This window comes from Diceros bicornis, chromosome 14 (genome assembly GCF_020826845.1).
Source record: "Diceros bicornis minor isolate mBicDic1 chromosome 14, mDicBic1.mat.cur, whole genome shotgun sequence".
NCBI classification, from domain to species: Eukaryota; Metazoa; Chordata; class Mammalia; order Perissodactyla; family Rhinocerotidae; genus Diceros; species Diceros bicornis.
The window spans coordinates 38,364,154-38,382,461 of NC_080753.1; the positions used below are offsets into that span (position 1 = coordinate 38,364,154).

At 42.1% G+C, this 18,308-nt stretch overlaps 1 protein-coding gene across 1 annotated transcript; it reads left to right on the plus strand.

Annotated features, from left to right (window-relative positions):
- The first annotated feature begins 679 nt into the window (after positions 1 to 679).
- GPX6 (glutathione peroxidase 6) lies at positions 680 to 11,939 on the plus strand. Its single transcript, XM_058555002.1, has 5 exons — positions 680 to 786; positions 4,201 to 4,354; positions 8,795 to 8,912; positions 9,400 to 9,499; positions 10,999 to 11,939. Exons 1-5 carry the CDS (start codon positions 700 to 702, stop codon positions 11,203 to 11,205), a joined length of 666 nt encoding a protein of 221 aa, XP_058410985.1. The 5' UTR covers positions 680 to 699; the 3' UTR covers positions 11,206 to 11,939.
- The last annotated feature ends 6,369 nt before the right edge of the window (positions 11,940 to 18,308 follow it).

Below are 18,308 nucleotides of genomic sequence, written 5' to 3' on the forward strand. Positions count from 1 at the left end.
ATTAGAGCCTCACAATAAATAGATTTATGGAGTAAGTGGGGCAGAGATGATTAAAATAATTTACAGAGAATGAAACTTAAGCCCAGGGCAGTTCCCTGACTGCCAGTTTAGAGCCTTCTCCCTGATAACTTCCCACTGTGAACACGCATCTCTCATCTGTCCTACTCCTGCATTAACAAGCCCTTCTCCAGGGGACAGTTTGCTGAGCGAAGTGCCTGAGACACTCAGGCCCCCACAGATGACCTCATAATTAGAAAATACAGTGTGCTGTTGACTACATGATGAAAGTTTGAGGGGACAGGACAAAGGATTAACAGCATCTGGGACAACGCTTCTCAAACTTTAGTTTGCATATAAATCACGTGATGATCTTGTTTTAAAAAAGTAGATTCTGATTCTGTGGGGCTGGCCCTACTTCCTGGATACGGTGCCAGCACCTAGCATCCACCAGTCACTTGGAGAGGGTAGAAACACTACTTTAGATTCCCAAGAGGCAAGCTGGCACCTCCACCCGCCGGAACACCTGCGCCAGAACACGTGCGGGTCGCAGGTCCCGGATGCACTGGGAAGCGCTGAGCCTGAGTGTGTGAATGCTGCTCTGTTATTGGAGGGCGCATCTTCAAACTGGTCCTGCCAGGGGCTCAAAAGGTGCCGAGATCCCTGGGAACCTCAGACTCGCCTAGACCTCGTATTGGAGCCATGATTCGGCGGTTCTTGGCCTCCTGTCTTTTCCCGCTGTTCGTGGTCGGCTTTGCTCAGCTGACCCCAGAGTCACAAAAGATGAAGGTGAGTGCCCTGCAAGGACCCAGGAGCATGTCAGCACGTGATGACTAACTTGGCCGCCAGGGATGCGAAGAGTTCTCCCTTCTCTTCTAGAAGGACGAGATCCGTCTCTCCAGCCCTTCTTAGCAAATATCTGCCACTGCTTTCCTCTGAGGCAGAGACTCTCCTAAACCTACTATCTTACGTTGGTCTTCTCCTCTGCACCTAGCGGGCATTGAGCTGAATATGGGTGGAGGACCAAGGCTGCACTTGGTGCATTCCACTTTGCCACTTCCCCTGGTGGCTGCTTGATAACCCAGCACCTTGTCCCCTCCACCCTGGTCTGGAACGTGGGGCTGCCTTGTGAGTTTTTGGAAACAGGACATAAGTAGCAAATGGATTGAGAGACAGGATAACCTGATTGCTCTTGGAGAGGCTGAAACCCCCCCGGGGCAGGGGAGGATAAGCTGGTGCTGGAATGTGCTCTGAGGAGTTTCAGGGTAGGGAAAGGGGAGCTTGCTTTCAGGGAATAATCATGGTTGATTGGTTGATGGTTGTTGGTCAATTTTCATTTTAGGGGAGATGGTGTGAGGTGGAGACAAAGCTCAGGTCAGAATAAGAGGATTTGCTCTTAGGTCTCGGTGCTGCTCCAAATCGCCTGATGCCCTTCAGAAAAGTCCCATGCAGGATGTCAGTAGCCACCTTGTAAAAGATGCTATGTCTTAGGATGCAGGGTGGGGACTGAAGTAGATGACTTGAGGCACCAAGTTTTAACTGTAAAATCAGATGAACTCATTCAAAAACTCAGCCTTGCCTGTGGCCTTACGCCAGTTATAAATCTTGTGTTGGCCACTTTGTCTCATCTATGAAAACTGGAGAAGAGTACCCATGGTAGAGTACAGTGATTCCCAGGCTTCAACTCACATAAGAACCACCGGGAGGGCTTTTTAAACCATAGATTGCTGGGTCCCACCCCCAAAGTTTTGGCTTCAGTAGGTCGTAGGGTAGCCCAGGAATGTGCATTTCTATTATGTCTCCAGATGATACTTGTCCAGGTCCTCAAACCACACTCTGAGTGCTCTGTTATTTGGTCCACGTGAAGTGTAAGATGATGAATGTAAAATGCTCAGAGACTGGCAGCTGTAGTAAGATCATGTTCCCTCTTTGAAATAAAAAAATGGCAACCTCTGAGGTCTGTGTCAGCCACTACTAATAAGGGGTGGAATTTCTGTTGTAAAAAATCATTTTGTTCGGGGGGTGCCCAGTGGCGTAGTGGTTAACTTCGTGCATTCTGCTTTGGTGGCCCCGGGTTCGCCTGTTTGGATCCTGGGCGCTGTGGGAGATCAAGATTTGGCCACCCTGAAATATATCTCTTTACCTTGATTGTTTTCTCTGAGGGACATTTGACCTCCCCCACTAACTGCCTAAAGAATTTGACATGGTGGCTCCTTCCTGGAACAGATCTTCTATCATGATGGCTATAAAGATAATGTAGGATAGAGGTTACAATAGGAAAGGTACCAAGCCTCTTTTATCAAAAACTCTGTCTCTCCCTGACCACATTATCTATAGATGACCCTGAAAAGAATTGTCTTCCTGCCCTCTGAAGTCCCAGGCCACTACCCACCCCCAACACGTTCCTTGCCTTTAGCTGCAATACTTAAGCAAGCAGCTTAGACAGAGGGACGAGTTGCTCAATTCTGAGTTTCTCCCATGTATACATGTTATTAAACTTGGTATTATTTTCTCCTGCTAACCTGTCTTGTTAATTATTTGGCCAGCCATAAGAACCTTAAGGAAAAGGGCAGAGGGAGATTCTCCCTCTTCCCCCGACAGTGCGGACCTACTCACTGCACATGAAGCCATGCTGAGGTGGCGTCCCGCATAGAAGAGCTACAACTCTACAACTGTGTACTGGGGCTCTGGGGAGGAAAAAAAAAAAAAGAGGAAGATTGGCAACAGATGTTAGTGCAGGGCCAATCTTCCTTAAAAAACAAAAAAGCAGGAGCATATTGGATAAACAAAAAAAATCATCTTGTGAATAAAAAGCTGTGTTTTAGGGTATCCTCACCTCTTCAAACAGACCTAAGTAAACTGGAGCAGACCTCATAGCTGAGTAGGAAAGATCGAGCTCTTCAAATATGCAATTTTGGGGGGATTCTGCATCCCAGTTCACAGGGTGATAGCCATGAGAGACAAACAGCTGGAAGTTGTTGAGCCCAGAGCTAAGGTAGCATGAAGACAAGGAAAAAGGAGGCACACAAATGACAGCTCACGGATGATTTCCTTGTGATTTTTTTATTACAGTAGCAAGAAAGGCAAATGCTGGAAATTATTTAGCACAGAGCTGAGGTGGCATGAAGGCAAAGAGAATGTAGGCACATAGATGACAACCCCTTCATAATGGCTTTCTTAGGCTAATGCTCCCAAATATTTGGGTTAATGTGTGCACAGATGTGTATGGATGTATGGACACATGGAGAAGGCGCCTGCCCTAGGGTCAGCCTCCTTCTTTCCAAGAATAGTGAAGGAGAAGCTATTGCCTGGTATCCTGGTGACAGAACTTATGGACTTAGAAAATGGTAGGAGTTTTTTGCCCCACTCTCCCCACAGGTGCTCGCCCACAGGCAGTTCCTTCACTGCTGGGGCAGACCTTTATGGACTGAGATCCCTTACAGCTCCCTTAAATTACTTCAAAATTCTATGACTTTTCTATACATCTCCAGGAATCTGACCTCTCCTCAGATAACAACACCTCAGCTTTTTGTTCCAAGTCCTGTCTGCCTTTTTCCCTTGGCATGCTTGTGGGTAGGAAGTTTTTTCCCTTTGTTTCCTATTTTATAATCCCTAATTCATGAGCAGTCGAGGCTGTTTCTCCACAATATAGGAATAAGAAGAAGAAAGTATCGAGGATGCGTTTTGTAGGTACGAATGAGCACCCCACTGGCAAACCTCTGGAAAGGGCCTTCAGTGGGATCCAGAAGAGGAGCAAGTTACGGGCCCAGCTCTGGGGGGGAGGAAATTACAACGTAAGAATATATAGGTGAGAAATTTATGTAAAACTTTCTTCTTTTATGGAAAACTCTACAAAAATCTGTTAAGAGTATTTGGGGAGGGATGGGATGACTGGAACAGGGTGTTAGGATGTGGAGGAGAGTGCCCTGTCAGAGAATGGAGGTAAATTGCATTAATCTTCCAGGAATGGGAAGAGCATTATGAAGTGCTTGTCCTGCCACTAAATAAATAAATAAACAAAATTGGATTTTAAGCCAGAAGACATGCATCAGCCATAATTAAAAATATTACTTGAGAAGGTCTCTTCAGTTCTTAGAGTTTCAAGGTATTACATGCAAGTGTGCTTTGAAAAAGCCCACGGATGTTGTGGATTATTGTTTATCTTATCATCGCATCATTATGGTTATTTTTGTCACATTTCAGATGGATTGCTATAAGGGGGTGACAGGCACCGTCTATGAGTATGGAGCCCTCACCCTCAATGGCGAGGAGTATATCCAGTTCAAGCAGTATGCGGGCAAGCACGTCCTCTTTATCAATGTGGCCACCTATTGAGGCTTGACAGCTCAGTATCCTGGTAAGAACTCATGTTTCAACTCTTTTGGAAAAAGCTTTGTCAGATGGTCATATTGTAATTCCTGAAGGTTTTACTAATTTGTTATTGGGAGGAAGGTTGTGGGGAGAGGGGTTGGGTAGGTGATCATGTGACTCTATTCCCCTAAATCCTGCTCTGCTCCTTTAGCCTTAAGATTGCCAGGAGAATTATCTCCAGATTTGAGAACTAAGATTCTCCCGAAGATTTAGTCAAAGACCACCAGGAACATACCCGTAGTTGAACAAGTGGAGTTTGTTTCTCGATGCCCTGAGGAAGAACACATACTGTAGGGAATCATGGAGCTTCTCCATAAGAAGCTGTTAGAAAGGCCTTATTTGAGGATCTGGGCTTGTGTTGGGTGATTCGAGGAAGGGTTCAAGGAATTGAAGCTGGATTGAATGCTGTCAGGAAATGAGGAAAGTTATATGATTGAGTACCTTAATAAATCAAACCTACAAGGTAGAAGGAATAAAGCAAGGCTACAACTGTAACTGGTAAAGAAGCAGCCATGGAGCCGGCCCCGTGGCTTGGCAGTTGGGTGCTCGTGCTCCACTGCTGGTGGCCGGGGTTCGGATCCCAGGCGTGCACCGACACACCACTTCTCCGGCCATGCCGAGGCCGTGTCCACATACAGCAGCTAGAAGGATGTGCAGTTATGACATACAACTATCTACTGGGGCTTTGGGGGAAAAATACATAAATAAATAAAATTATAAAAAAAAAAAAAAAGCAGCAGCCATCACTTATATTGGCAAGAATAAGGTGATGCTTGGTCATTTTTGTGATTTGGACAGTGCTCATATTTTGTCTGTGTTAAAACAAGATTATGGAGTGGCCCTTGTTTTTGTCTTGATTCATCACGATCACATGTTGATGATATTGATTTGTGAAACTGTTTATGATCAGCAGGAGAACACCAAACCCTAGCCGAGACTCCCAGGCCAGAACCTAGCTTTCAGGGGCTGCTTTTATCCTTCTTTCTGGTAACAACAGGAGAGAGGATTGATCTTTGATCTTTTGGAAATCGCCCGGGGGTTCTGCAGGCACCTCCAAATGACAGAGAAGAGGGAAATGCAATTTTCTATCTGGGCAGTGTTTGACTGGAATGAGTCCTGTTTGGGGAAATGCTCCATCTCTCCAAACTTGGCCCAATTTTCTATGGTGACTGAGGTGGATTTTCCATTTTCTTTGTGCACTCATGGGGAACAGTTTGGTATTCCTGTTGATGGATTATACTAAAAGTAGATGTAGTTTTTGATATGCCAATAACTTTGTTTTCTGCTTTTTTTTTTAACGTTCAAGATAAATTCAAAAGGTTAATTGCACTAAGTGCCACAAAGAAATGGATCAAACTAATACATGGACAAGTTTTAAGAAAAATTTTCCATACATTGACATTGGTATCTATTCAACTGATCAAAAATATAAAGTCCTATCAATTTGTCTTAACGGAGCTTCAATAATAAGAAATCTGAGAATTTTCTCCTTCTTACACACTACTTAAATTTAAGCATATTGCAATCTCATGTCTAAGATATATAGTTCACCAATTTTGATATTTTAAAATTAACATTCAGTGGGTGCTATGGTCTGAATGTTTGTGTCCTCCCAAAATTCATATATTGAAATCCTAAGCCCAATATGATGGTAGGAGATAGGGATCTTTGGGAGGTGCTCGGTCATGAGGTTAGAGACCTCATGAATGAGATTAATGCTCTTATAAAAGAGACCCCAAAGAGCTCCTTAGCCCCTTCCATGTAAGGACACAGAGAGACATCGGGAGTCTGCAACCCGGAGGAGGGCCTTCACCAGAACCCCACCATGCTGGCACCATGATCTTGGACTTCCAGTTTCCAGAACTGTGAGAAGTAAATTTCTGTTGTTTATAAGCCACTTAGTCTGTAGTATTTGTTATAGCAGCCTGAATGGACTAAGACAGAGGGGACTGCTTGATTTAGGCAAAAATTATATTAAAATACCCCCTCTCCAAAGCACAACAAAAACCAAATGGTTCATATGTACTAAGAGCAGCTAAAGACTTTTTCAATTCAATGGTGAAATTGTGCATAAGAAGATACTCTCAAAAGTACAGATTATGGAAAGATCTAGACATTGTAAAGAATTCTGGAGTCACTTTATATTTATTATTTTTATGCACACACACAATCAACTCTGGGGAAAACCTGAAAAGCTACAGATTAAATTTTTTTTAATTTTTATAAAATCTCAAAATCTAATTGTAAGAGCCTGAACAGCAGTTTAGTATTATTTTGCAAGTGGAGATTTTCCTTCCTTCAAAAAGTTAAGTTTGAAAAATATGGTAAGTTTAAAAAGTTGTGATGTGTAAACAGCAGTTCCATGGAATGTGAATCTGCTTTTAAATGTTTTAATTTAGGGGCCGGCCCCGTGGCTTAGCGGTTAAGTGTGCGCGCTCCGCTACTGGCAGCCCGGGTTCGGATCCCGGGTGCGCACTGACGCACCGCTTCTCCGGCCATGCTGAGGCCGCGTCCCACATACAGCAACTAGAAGGATGTGCAACTAAAGGAGGAGGATTGGCAACAGATGTTAGCTCAGAGCCGGTCTTCCTCAGCAAAAAGAGGAGGATTAGCATGGATGTTAGCTCAGGGCTGATCTTCCTCACAAAAAAAAGTAAAAAATAAATGTTTTAATTTAATTTAGTTTTAACTTAAATTTATGTGTCCAATAAGTAAGACATTCACAACATTGAAAATTTAAAAGATACAAAAGAGTTTAACAGTGTAACTTTCCACATTCCCTTCCCTTTGGGCAACCAATGTCATCAGTTTATGGTGTATATTTCCATAAATCTTTAATGCATATACAAGCAAATCAGTCAATCCCACTCTCCCCCCTCTGCCTCTCTCCCTCTCTCTCACACATATACACAAATATCCACAAACAAATGATTCTGCACCTTGCTTTTTCACACTCTAAAATATCTTGTATGTTACTCTGTATCGCTACATGATCAGTTTCCTCATTCATTTTAAGGCATAGTTTTCATTGTGTTGCTGTGATATAGTTTATTAAACTAGTTCATGAGAATTTTAAAGAGTATCTCATTCAAATTTTACTCCAGATGAGGAAATTGAGAGAGTTAAAGGAACTTGCCATAGAACTGGAATCACGGTCTGCTAAGTGTTTCTGCAATAGGAAAGAAATATTCTTTTTTGTGTGTGTGTGAAGAAGATCAGCCCTGAGCTAACATCCATGCCAATCCTCCTCTTTTTTTGCTGAGGAAGACTAGCCCTGAGCTATTGCCAATCCTCCTCCTTTTTTTCCCTTTTGCCAATCCAATTGGCAAACATCTATTGCCAATCCTCCTCCTTTTTTCCCTTTTCTCCCCAAAGCCCCAGTAGATAGCTGTATGTCATAGTTGCACATCCTTCTAGTTGCTGTATGTGGGACACCGCCTCAGCATGGCCTGACAAGCAGTGCATCGGTGAACGCCCTGGATTGCCAGTAGTGGAGTGTGCGCACTTAACCGCTAAGCCACGGGGCCGGCCCGAAAACAAATATTCTTGATAGCTAAAGATAAGAGGGAGGTTAGTGTGGATAGTAACTGAAGAAATATATAAAAACAGGTAGGCGCTGTCATTTAAGAAGAAGTCCTTAGGGGAGAAGCCAGCAGGTAGAGCCGAATCTGAATGGGAATAGCTGATGCTGGTCATGGGGACTGAATAAACCTGAACTGAAAATGGCTAAAGATGAAAATAATGGTACAAGTCTAGACAGACAAGTTGGAGGGCTTCCTGGCAGCAGTAAAGCGTACTTTAGAGTTTGAAGCCTGGAATCTCAGTGAGTGTTTCAGGGAAATGGCATCAGTTAGATCAGTGGAATTGACAAGAGGGTAGGGAATGCTCTAGAGCTAAGCTTGGAATTTCTCAGATTTCCTCTACAACTCCCAGGTTAGAGCACCAAGAAGTGCTCCTGAGAAAGTGATTGGAGTGTCCAGTTGTGTATCATAGAGCATAATGGTCGGGGGAGAGGTGGCATCTCATGTCCATTTTGTTTGTCTTTCGCTTAAAATATTTTTTGATCAGTCAACCCACCAACTAAGGAAGGCAATGGCATTTAAATCTGAGTTCTCTTCAGAATCAGACGGGACCCTCCCACACAGGACTAATCAATCCTTGCTTTTTAAGAAGGGCTCCTACTGGATGGTGAAGTGGAGCCATTTATGGGAACTACTGCACAAGAAAAACAGCAGCTATTTGGATGTGTTTCTGGAAACCTGTGTTCTAGCTTTTTGTTCTGCCTCCTCAATCTCTGTAATCTTAAACCTTTCCCTTCACAGTCCTCAGTTTATTTATGTAATAAATGGATAGATTCAGTGATCTTTCACTGCTCACAGTAGGACTGCTGGCCAAGTTATCCATGCTGTTCATTCTCTGCCTACAGAACTGAATGCACTACAGGAGGAGCTGAAGCCTTTTGGTGTAGTTTTGTTGGGCTTTCCCTGCAACCAGTTTGGAAAACAAGAACCAGGAAAAAACTCAGAGATCCTTTTTGGGCTCAAGTAAGTGCCTGCAGAGGCCTTGTCAGGACTTCCCTTCCAAATTCTACCTAGAGGCCTTCTCATTCTGGAAACTTCTGGGGTGGGTGGTAGATCAACAGATTCAAGAACATCATCATGATGCTTTGAACTCAATCTTGCCCTGCTGGCCATGCTCAAGCATTCTCTCTGCCTTCGAGTTCTTTAATGATGAGACTAGGGGAAAATCTACTGGAAAAGAAGCACGGGCAAAGGAGGGAATATAGAAAATAGAAATGAATCAGGAATCCTAACCTTGAAATATCGCCTTCCACTTTTCTTGCAATTCGCTAATGGCTCTATAAAGCCTATGCATGAAGACCTGATTCCCGGAGACCTCTCTTTCCACCTTCCCTGTCTACAACCTCTCCTCTTTAGCTCTAATTTCCTTTTGTGGTGAGGTCGCGGCAGCCATTACTATCCATCCTTGTCTTAATTTAGTTCCTCCCAGGAACACTCTGGTTCATTGCAGGTATGTGCGTCCAGGTGGTGGCTTTGTCCCCAATTTTCAGCTCTTTGAGAAAGGGGATGTGAATGGAGAAAAAGAACAGAAGGTCTTTACCTTCCTGAAGGTAAGTCAACATAAACCTGGCATGGATTGGTCAGGTTGATAGAGATGCCCTGAAAGCATGGGGCTCAAGCCTAGGATTGAGGTTGAACTCCTTGGAAAGAAATGCTCACGTAAGTTCAAGGATCATGGCAATATCTATTGTGATGGCAATATCTTTCCTTCAAGTAAAGGAAACATATAACATATGATAGCTCTGATATGGACTAAACCTCCCCTGCTGAAAGGTAATGATTCATTCACTCAACAATCATTTATCGAATTCCTAGTTATGTGCAAGAACTGTGCTACACAATGAGTTAACGAACATTAATAGGGCATAGTCTCTTCCCTGAAGGAATTCATATCTAACCAGGGAGACAAACACAGAAATGAATAATGTAGAGTGTCATGTGGTAACTGACTTGAGAGTCACAGCGTGTTAGAACCACAGAAGCCCAGGATGGAAGGACCCCTGAGATCTTAGTCCACTGGTTCCCAAATGTTGATTTGCAGAATAAGTCTCGTCCTTGTGGAAATGTTCACCCATCCACAGCAAACTGGAAAAAAAAGACAATGTGGGGAATTTTTCACAAAGCTCAACTTACTGAACATAAAGGCCATCATTTATTCTGATATTAAATTAATATTAGGTTAAACCATATAAATTGCCATTTTTGCTGCTCAAAAATGGTGATATCATCAATTTTATGTTCTTCAACCTAATACTTAAAAATCTGGTAATTTTGGAATTTATAGTTATAGTAGACTTTAAATGTTTTTCTTATTGTCAAATTGAGTGTTGGTTATTCTACCTTAATCTCCAAAAAATAGTTGTGGAACTTTTACTGGCCTTTGAAGCCCCAAACTCTGGGAACCACTACTCTAAACCAACCGCTTTTTTTTTTCAGCTTAAGAAATTGAAACTATAGAAATGATATGACTGGGGCCGGCCCAGTGGCGCAAGCAGTTAAGTGCGTGCGTTCCCCTGTGGCGGCCTGGGGTTCGCCGGTTCGGATCCCGGGCGTGCCCTATGCACCGCTTGGCAAGCCATGCTGTGGCGGCATCCCATATAAAGTGGAGGAAGATGGGCACGCATGTTAGCCCAGGGCCAGTCTTCCTCAGCAAAAAAAAAAAAAAAAAAAAGAGAGAGGAGGATTGGCAGATGTCAGCACAGGGCTGATCTCCTCACAAAAAAAAAAAAGAAACGATATGACTTACCAAAGAAAATAGGAGATATTCTTTCATTGAAGCACCATGATATAATCATGGCAGTAGGGGAGAGACAGGGAAAGGAGAAATGTTTTCTATTTACTATCTTACTCTCTAACTCTTGGTTGTTTGATTGGTAGTTGTTGTACTGGTGATGATGTATTCAAATGTCTGTGGTTTAGTAGGAGCACATTAAGTAGTTAATATATTGAGATATACAATGGTGAGCAGACTATCTAGGGGTGGAGATAAGACTGGACCACACAGAAGCAGAAAAAACTTATTTTTCTGTGTTTCATATCTCTGCTCCAGAACTCCTGCCCTCCAACCTCTGATCTTTTGGGGTCATCAAACCAACTCTTCTGGGAGCCCATGAAGGTCCATGACATCCGCTGGAACTTTGAGAAGTTCCTCGTGGGACCTGATGGGGTCCCTGTCATGCGCTGGTTCCACCGGGCTTCAGTTAGCACAGTCAAGTCAGACATCCTGGAGTACCTGAAGCAGTTCAAATCCGAATAAGAAAGGCCAGAGACTGTCAGAAGTAGCCACCCTGCCTCCCACCTGAAGAACACATTTAACAAGAGATCCATCTTTGCTCCACATATCTTTCTATCCAGCTTCAATGTGGCCAAACCATCCTGTACTGCCCAAATATATGCGCATGTGTGTGCGTGCGTGCATGTGTTTGAAGATTAAGAGAAAGAAAACCTATCTCCCCAACTCTGGTCCCAGAGTATCAATTTTTTTCCATTCTATTCCAACGGAAAATCATATTTCAGGGTAGATTTCAGACTATGTCCCTAAAAAAGCAATCCCCAGAAGTCCTAACATCTATCCCTTCCCCATCCTGAAGGTTTAAAGCAAGCAGGAACTGGCAGCAAGACTCTCAAGATCCGCTTAATGGCTTCTTCTCTCCTCCAAGATAGGCAGACGTTGTTAAACTCTTCCTCTCCCTAGTTAGTCTTCCTTAATTCCCCTGACACCCTGTAGTTCTCTTATAGGATCTCTCAAGGCAGAGTGAGAGCAGAAACCTCACATCACATGAAAGGAGGGGCATCTCCATGATGGTGGGTCCCAAAGCCCGTCTGGGTCAGACCCAACCAGAGCCTTCCTTGGTGCCTGTCTCTTAGTGCATTCAGGTCATGGCACCTGGGCAGGGATGTCCCTTCATTTTGAATGATGGGCTTTCTCCTCACCCAAAGTCCCCCCAACTTTAAACTGATTCTTATCACTGTCTCAAATAAAAAAATTCTGCAGCAGCTCTGCTTCCCATGGTGTTTTCTCCATCTCGTATTATGTCTAGAGTCATACCACTTCCTCTCTCACTATGTCTCTGCTTCCTTGACTACCTCACCTAGTTCTGCAGTATTTTGTTTTTCTCAAAAGCACTCTTGATCTTTCCTTGGCCCATCCAAAAACACTAGGTGGGACTAGCTGCTCATAGAGCTGCTGTGACATGAAGACAGACCTCTTGGAGTCAGCCCCCTCTGTACCCTCCTATTCAGGTCTCCATTCCTCCATGAGAGGAATCCTTGCTTCTCAAAGAATCTTCTCTCTCTCAACAACAACAAAACACATACGTTCCTGTTCATAAAATTAATTCATGCTCACTGTAAAAATTTAAAATCACGTAAAAATAGAAGAAAAGCATAACAAAACCTACTCCTAATCAGAGGAGTAAAGAGCATGCTGGGAAGCTCTACATGGCCCATGCTGTTTTATAATTAAAGTTCAGTCTTTTATATAGAGACTAATTTCAGAAAATCAGGAACTAAGAAAAGAGAAGATTGTATGAAGAAGTGAAATAAAATATTTCCTTTTCCTCTTCACCAATTATTTTGAACATAGGTACTTGCACTTTAAAATATTTTTTGCGCTTAAGATGTACAGGAAATTTAAATATCAGTGATTAATGTCAAACATTATCATCTTGTTGTGTACCTAAATAGAAATGTGATCCCTGACTTAATCTTTATCCAGCAACATGAAAATTGACAGACTAAGCCAGAAATGACCAGGAAAGTGATTCTTCAGACTCTAAAATTCAGAGGTGGTAGACACACAAGAGAAATGGAAAATATTTTCAAAATATTTGGATATTTTGTCTTGAACTCAAAAATCTAGTAAGAAAAAAATGATTTCTTAAAAATCTGGCTGTCTTTAGCCATAACCTACAGAATTTGAGACTTCCATAAGTCTTTTACTAGGCATATGGCACTTGTGAGGGCAGTGAGGGAATTACAGAACCAGTTACCAGTGGTGGTGAGAAATGTTTCATTTTTGAGTTTCTTCTAAATCTCTAAAGTTCTTGAGAACCTCTAGGGACCTTAACATCTTCAGAAGAGTTCTAAATCTGTTACTATTTTTGGATCAGAATAATCAAGGTCCAGGAAGTAGGTGGAGGAGGATGGGCTGACACCATGTATATAGAATTCTCTCCAGATACTGGTTCAGCCTAAACCAGGAAACTGCAGTTGCTGTACAAAAGTGACTGCTTCAGGGGAGTAACAGCCCCTGCTCCATGGTCAAGTCCTAAAGTAGTGAAGGTAGAGGACTGCAGCTTCAACCTGAGTGTGTTATGCCTGAGTATCTAGGAGAGGTCTCAGTCCTGCTGCTGTTTTGATAAATCCAGGTTCCATACTCCTGATGCCCTCCAGTGGCTAACGCTGAAGAGAAAACAAAGGTTGTTCTGGGGAAAGCCAAGACCAGGAAAACGAGAAACAAAATTTCTTGCACAGGGAGGTGAGCGTAGGTGAGGGGCAGATGTGGGGACAGCAGTCCTGATCAGAAGGTTGCAGATGATGATGGTGATGTAAAAGTCTTTATAAAAAGAGGATTAAGAGATAAAGCTTTCCACTTCTCCCCTCCTCACCAATCCCTATGACAGATCTTAGTCCCCAAGGAAAGCCACACACAGAACCCTCTGGGAGGAGGCAGACTGCCCAGGAATGTCTCAGGAGTTCTGGTCTGTTACAGTAGTTAAAACTTTGCTGTTACTATCATGGTGAGCATCATCATCACTGGCACTATTACTGCTGTGGAATTTTTTTTCAAACCAGAGATTCTCACAACCTATCATGTAAATTAGACAAACTTCAGCTAATTGATTCCAAGACCAGTGTTTTCACATAAAGCTGCTACTCCACAAACTACCTAACAGGTATCTAAAGTCACAAAGGCTCCGCTGATCAGAAAACATTTGAGGAGAGTCCCTGGGCAGGACAGGAAGGTTCTAAAGTCTCAGAGAACCAGGACTCAGACACTCTCTAATCATCCAGTCCCAGATTTGCTAAGCAGCCCATTCCTGGAGGTAAGACCACAATACAGTCTCCCCCATGGCAGTTATTGCACAGATGCAACATCTTCCTTGTGGACTGTGTGGACACTGGTGGTTCTTGGACTCTGAGAGTGCCCATGTTAGTTCTAGAAGCTGGATTCCCCAAAATCTAAGAAAGAGTAGGCCAAAGTCCATCCCGGAGCACATCAAATCTTGCTCCTGTGGTCTCATGAATACTCCTTGGCTTGGCTTCTGTATACTGTAAACAGAAGCTGAGACTAGGATTCAGGTACACATAATTTACGGACAGAGTTGTCTCAGAAGAAAGGGAATCAGTGCAGCAGGATAGGGCAGGGGAAAGAGAGAAGTAAGGATGTGATTTCTTCTGGAGTTTAGCTTCAGAATAAATCACACATAACTATTTCCATCTTGAAGGAAGAAGGATGGCCTTTTATAACTTAGGTCAGTCAATCATTGGCTATGGGCTTACCTCCGGGCCTCAGAGGCATAACTTCCCATGTGAGATGGCTCCCTTTGGTTGAAGAAATTCTCTGGAGAAGATGGCAGCCGAGGGTAATACTCTGAAGAAGAGGTGGCTGTGAGCCATTAGCAGCCAACACTCATAGCAGGTGGGGATGGGTGTCCCATCCTAGTAAAGCAAATTTGGGTAAGGCCAGGGAGATCATCTATTACCCTCCATAAACATCTCATTATTCAGAGGAATCCCCAGTGGAGGTTATCATTTTCCCTTTCCTTCCCTCTGTCTCTAGGGAATTGATTCCCAAAGTGTGGTCTCCTGACCAGCAGCAACAGCATCACTTCAGAACTTGTTAGAAATGCACTTTTTATATCCCTCCCAGACTTACTGAATCAGAAACTCTGGGGGGTGGGTCCAGAAATCTGTGGTTTAAAAAGCCTTCCAGGTGATCCCAGTACATGCTAAAGTTTGAAGACCACTGCTCTAGGGAATGGAGGATCTGCAGAAAATATTTTCATTTTGACACAGGATGAATGAGGAGAATTTCTCCAGTACTTCGTGTGGCTACCAACTTCTCTGCACAGCCACAGCCACTCTTCCTTCCCCACTCAGCTATTAGGTGATCCTAACACTCCAAGGTTGACATGGACAATTCAGCCATTCCCTTGGTTTTCAGTTTCCTCAGTCTCTGACCCTTATGGTTTCCATCTAGGTCCAAATTCAAGGTATATTATCTGACAGTCTTCCTTTTTGACCAAACTTTAGTCAGGCTCCTCTGAACCCTCTTCTCTACTAGGCCTCGACCTTGACCTGTCTTTAGCAAAAATCCTGCTAATTAGTTTAGCAAGAATCCTCCTATCCTTGATATGTCCTCTTAGTCATTTTTTAACCACTTACCCCTTCATTTTGCCAGTTGGCTATAAATCCCCACTTGTCCCTGTTGTATTTGGAGTTGAATTCAGACTCACTCTTCTATTGCAATAGCTTGATCTCTATCGCAACAGTCTTAAATAAAGTCTTCTTTACTGATGTAACAAATGTCAAAATAATTTTTCTTTAACATAGCTTCCAAAAGACTTAGATGTACATTGTGATTTGGAGTAAAAAAAGTTCTCACTTTCTCCTCTCCTTTCACCACCCCCTTCTGCTCACCACCATCCATTGCTCTGACTACAGAGTTTTCTCTTGCTCTTTCAAGTTTCAGGTCAGAAATATTCTTTTCTTCGAATCTCTGGGAAGTTCCTGGGTAGAGATTCTACTCTACCTCCCACCCGCCAAATTTCTCTTATGAAACCATACAGACTATCTGCCCTTTCTTGCTTCAAAAGAAAGAGCAAAATAGTTTTCTTTCAGACTTCCTTTGGCCTCTAAAATACAGCCACCTCATCTCTACAGACATCCTTTGATAACCTCAGAGCGCCACCTAGAGCATATGTAGCACTCACCAATTTTTAGATCATAACTTCAGTGGAACTAAAAAAAAGATAACTGCAGAATCTTCCCTTTTTTCAGGTCTTTACTAGTCTCTCTCTTTCCAATTTCTGTTGTTTATATTCTTTGCCTCCAGAAGACAAAGAGGTAGAAAATGAAATTATCAACTGATTAAATTATTTTTGAAGATGCCCAGAGCCTGGCAAAGGGAGCTCTATCTTCAGCTATAGGGCCTCAGAGTCATTCATATACAGAACACTGACAGCCTGGGGCTCCTGTTCCAAAAATACAGAATACTCAGTTTGTTGGGCTCTTGAAATATGAGTTTTCTATATTATTTGAAAATATTCTGTGATAGAAAACAGGAAAGCAAATTGGTTGTATAAAGCCTATATAGATAGCAAGTAAGCTAGTAACTTATGAGATAAAGGCAAAATTCATAGGATGTGTTAAGTATAGATAATAAGCAAGTAGCTCTTGAGACAGAGGCAGAATTCATAACTTGCGTTAAAAATAAATACTAAGTACATTAGTAACTTGGAAGATACATTAAAGATAGAATTAAAGGATTATATGATGGAACAAACAGGTGTGTTACTTACAAAGCGACGGAAAGATGCTGGTGATCAAAACAAAATGACATTCATCAGGACAATTTTTCTATTCACTTATTAGGGAAAACTGAATCTTCAAACTGTGACTTCCCACCAAAGGAGAAAAAAATCATTTACGTCTTTAATAATATATTTTAAAAACCTAAATAAAGTTAAAGAAAATAAATTTTAATCAATCACCTTGTTCTTAGGGTTCCCAGGGTACCTTTTGGCTTCAACGCATATTCCTAATCTGCAAAATTATGTAGAAAACCACACTCTCTACATCTCTATCAAGTTCTTCTGAAATTAGCCATTTTATGCCAGTACCTTTTTACAGACTCTGTCTAAAACCCCTAGTCCAAAATGTGAACTAACTTTAAACTTTCTATTTCAACTTGTCTTCTCTCAATTTAAGACAGAATGGGTACTTGATGTGCGCCTGGCATAATATACATGGAGTACAAAGCCAAGGAAAAAAATGACTTTGCCAGATCCTCCATAATTGGGTCATTTGTCAAGAACCAAAGCTCAAGCCCATCCTACATTTTAAGAGGTACCATCAGTCAGAGGAAAGAAGACAGCACTACTGTGAGGATGAAAAGCTTGTCTTAGAATTTTTGGGTGCCCTGGGGGCTGTAGCTCGACTCTGCTCTTTATAGTCCCAGCCAGTCAGATCAGTCAATGTCCACAATTCCCTTCATGCAAAAAAGAACAAACTTGGGGCAAATATATGCCAATATTTAGGACTGTTTTTCATAAGTTTTGGGGCAAATTCAACCATCCCTTTATGTCAAACTTGATCAAGAATGTTTTTGTCCCATCAAAAAATCAGGTTTGTATCTGTTTAGAATTAAAAGCTTCTCTAAGACAAAGCAAATACCAGATTAAAACTAGAACTTCATTTTTGGAGCAGCTAACTCAGTAATGGGTTAGCTGAATTAATAGAAAAATCCCTCAATTCCATCAAATTATGATTTCACAGTAGTAGGTTCCACTTAGAATGTCATACTGATTGCCATGACTAGTTAGGGAAGGATCCCTATTTGAGCCTAAACAGCAGTGACACTGTATTCACTTGATGAATAAATGAGTGAAGGAGAGTCATCTAGAGTAATTACTCAGTTTCTAGTTTAACAGAATATATTATGGTGCTAGCAAAGAGAAAAGTAATAATAAGAGTGACTTGAGTTCAGGTGTCTGTGAGATAATAAGATGGAAATGTCTGATAGGCAGTTGGCTATAATCGTATGAAATTCTAAAGAGGTCTATGTAAGGCAGGTATTTGGAAGTCATCGGCCTATTTTGGAGAGTTCAAAGATGTGAATGTATGGAATATTCTTCTGAATATTCTCTCAGAGAAAACTAGGACCACCAAAGATGGAACCTAGAAAACATCAACATTAAAAGTGTGATTCTCCCACTTGCCCTAGATTTTCAAGTTAGAAACATATTTTATTCAAGTCTCCGGGAAGTTCTTGGCTAGAATTAGAGATTCCATTCCCCCAAGAATTTCTCTACAAAGCCACAGGTTTGGTCTACTCAATATCTCAATTGCAATTTTTGCTATGGGCAGATAAACCAATGGAAGATTGAGTATCACTTAATTACAGTCATTGAATTTTAAAACGTGAGACCAACAACCAAGGTCTTCTGAGCTCTGTGTTTCCTGCATACACCTTGTTGCAAAACCTTCCTCCAGCTTGCCACTAACCCACAGGGCTCAGAGACAATCAGAAAGATTGAAAATGAAGGACAGACAAGAATATTAGGCAAACTCATACAAAAAGAAAGGATTCTTGGACTTAATACCATTTGAGATGGAATTTTGGAAAAAAATTAT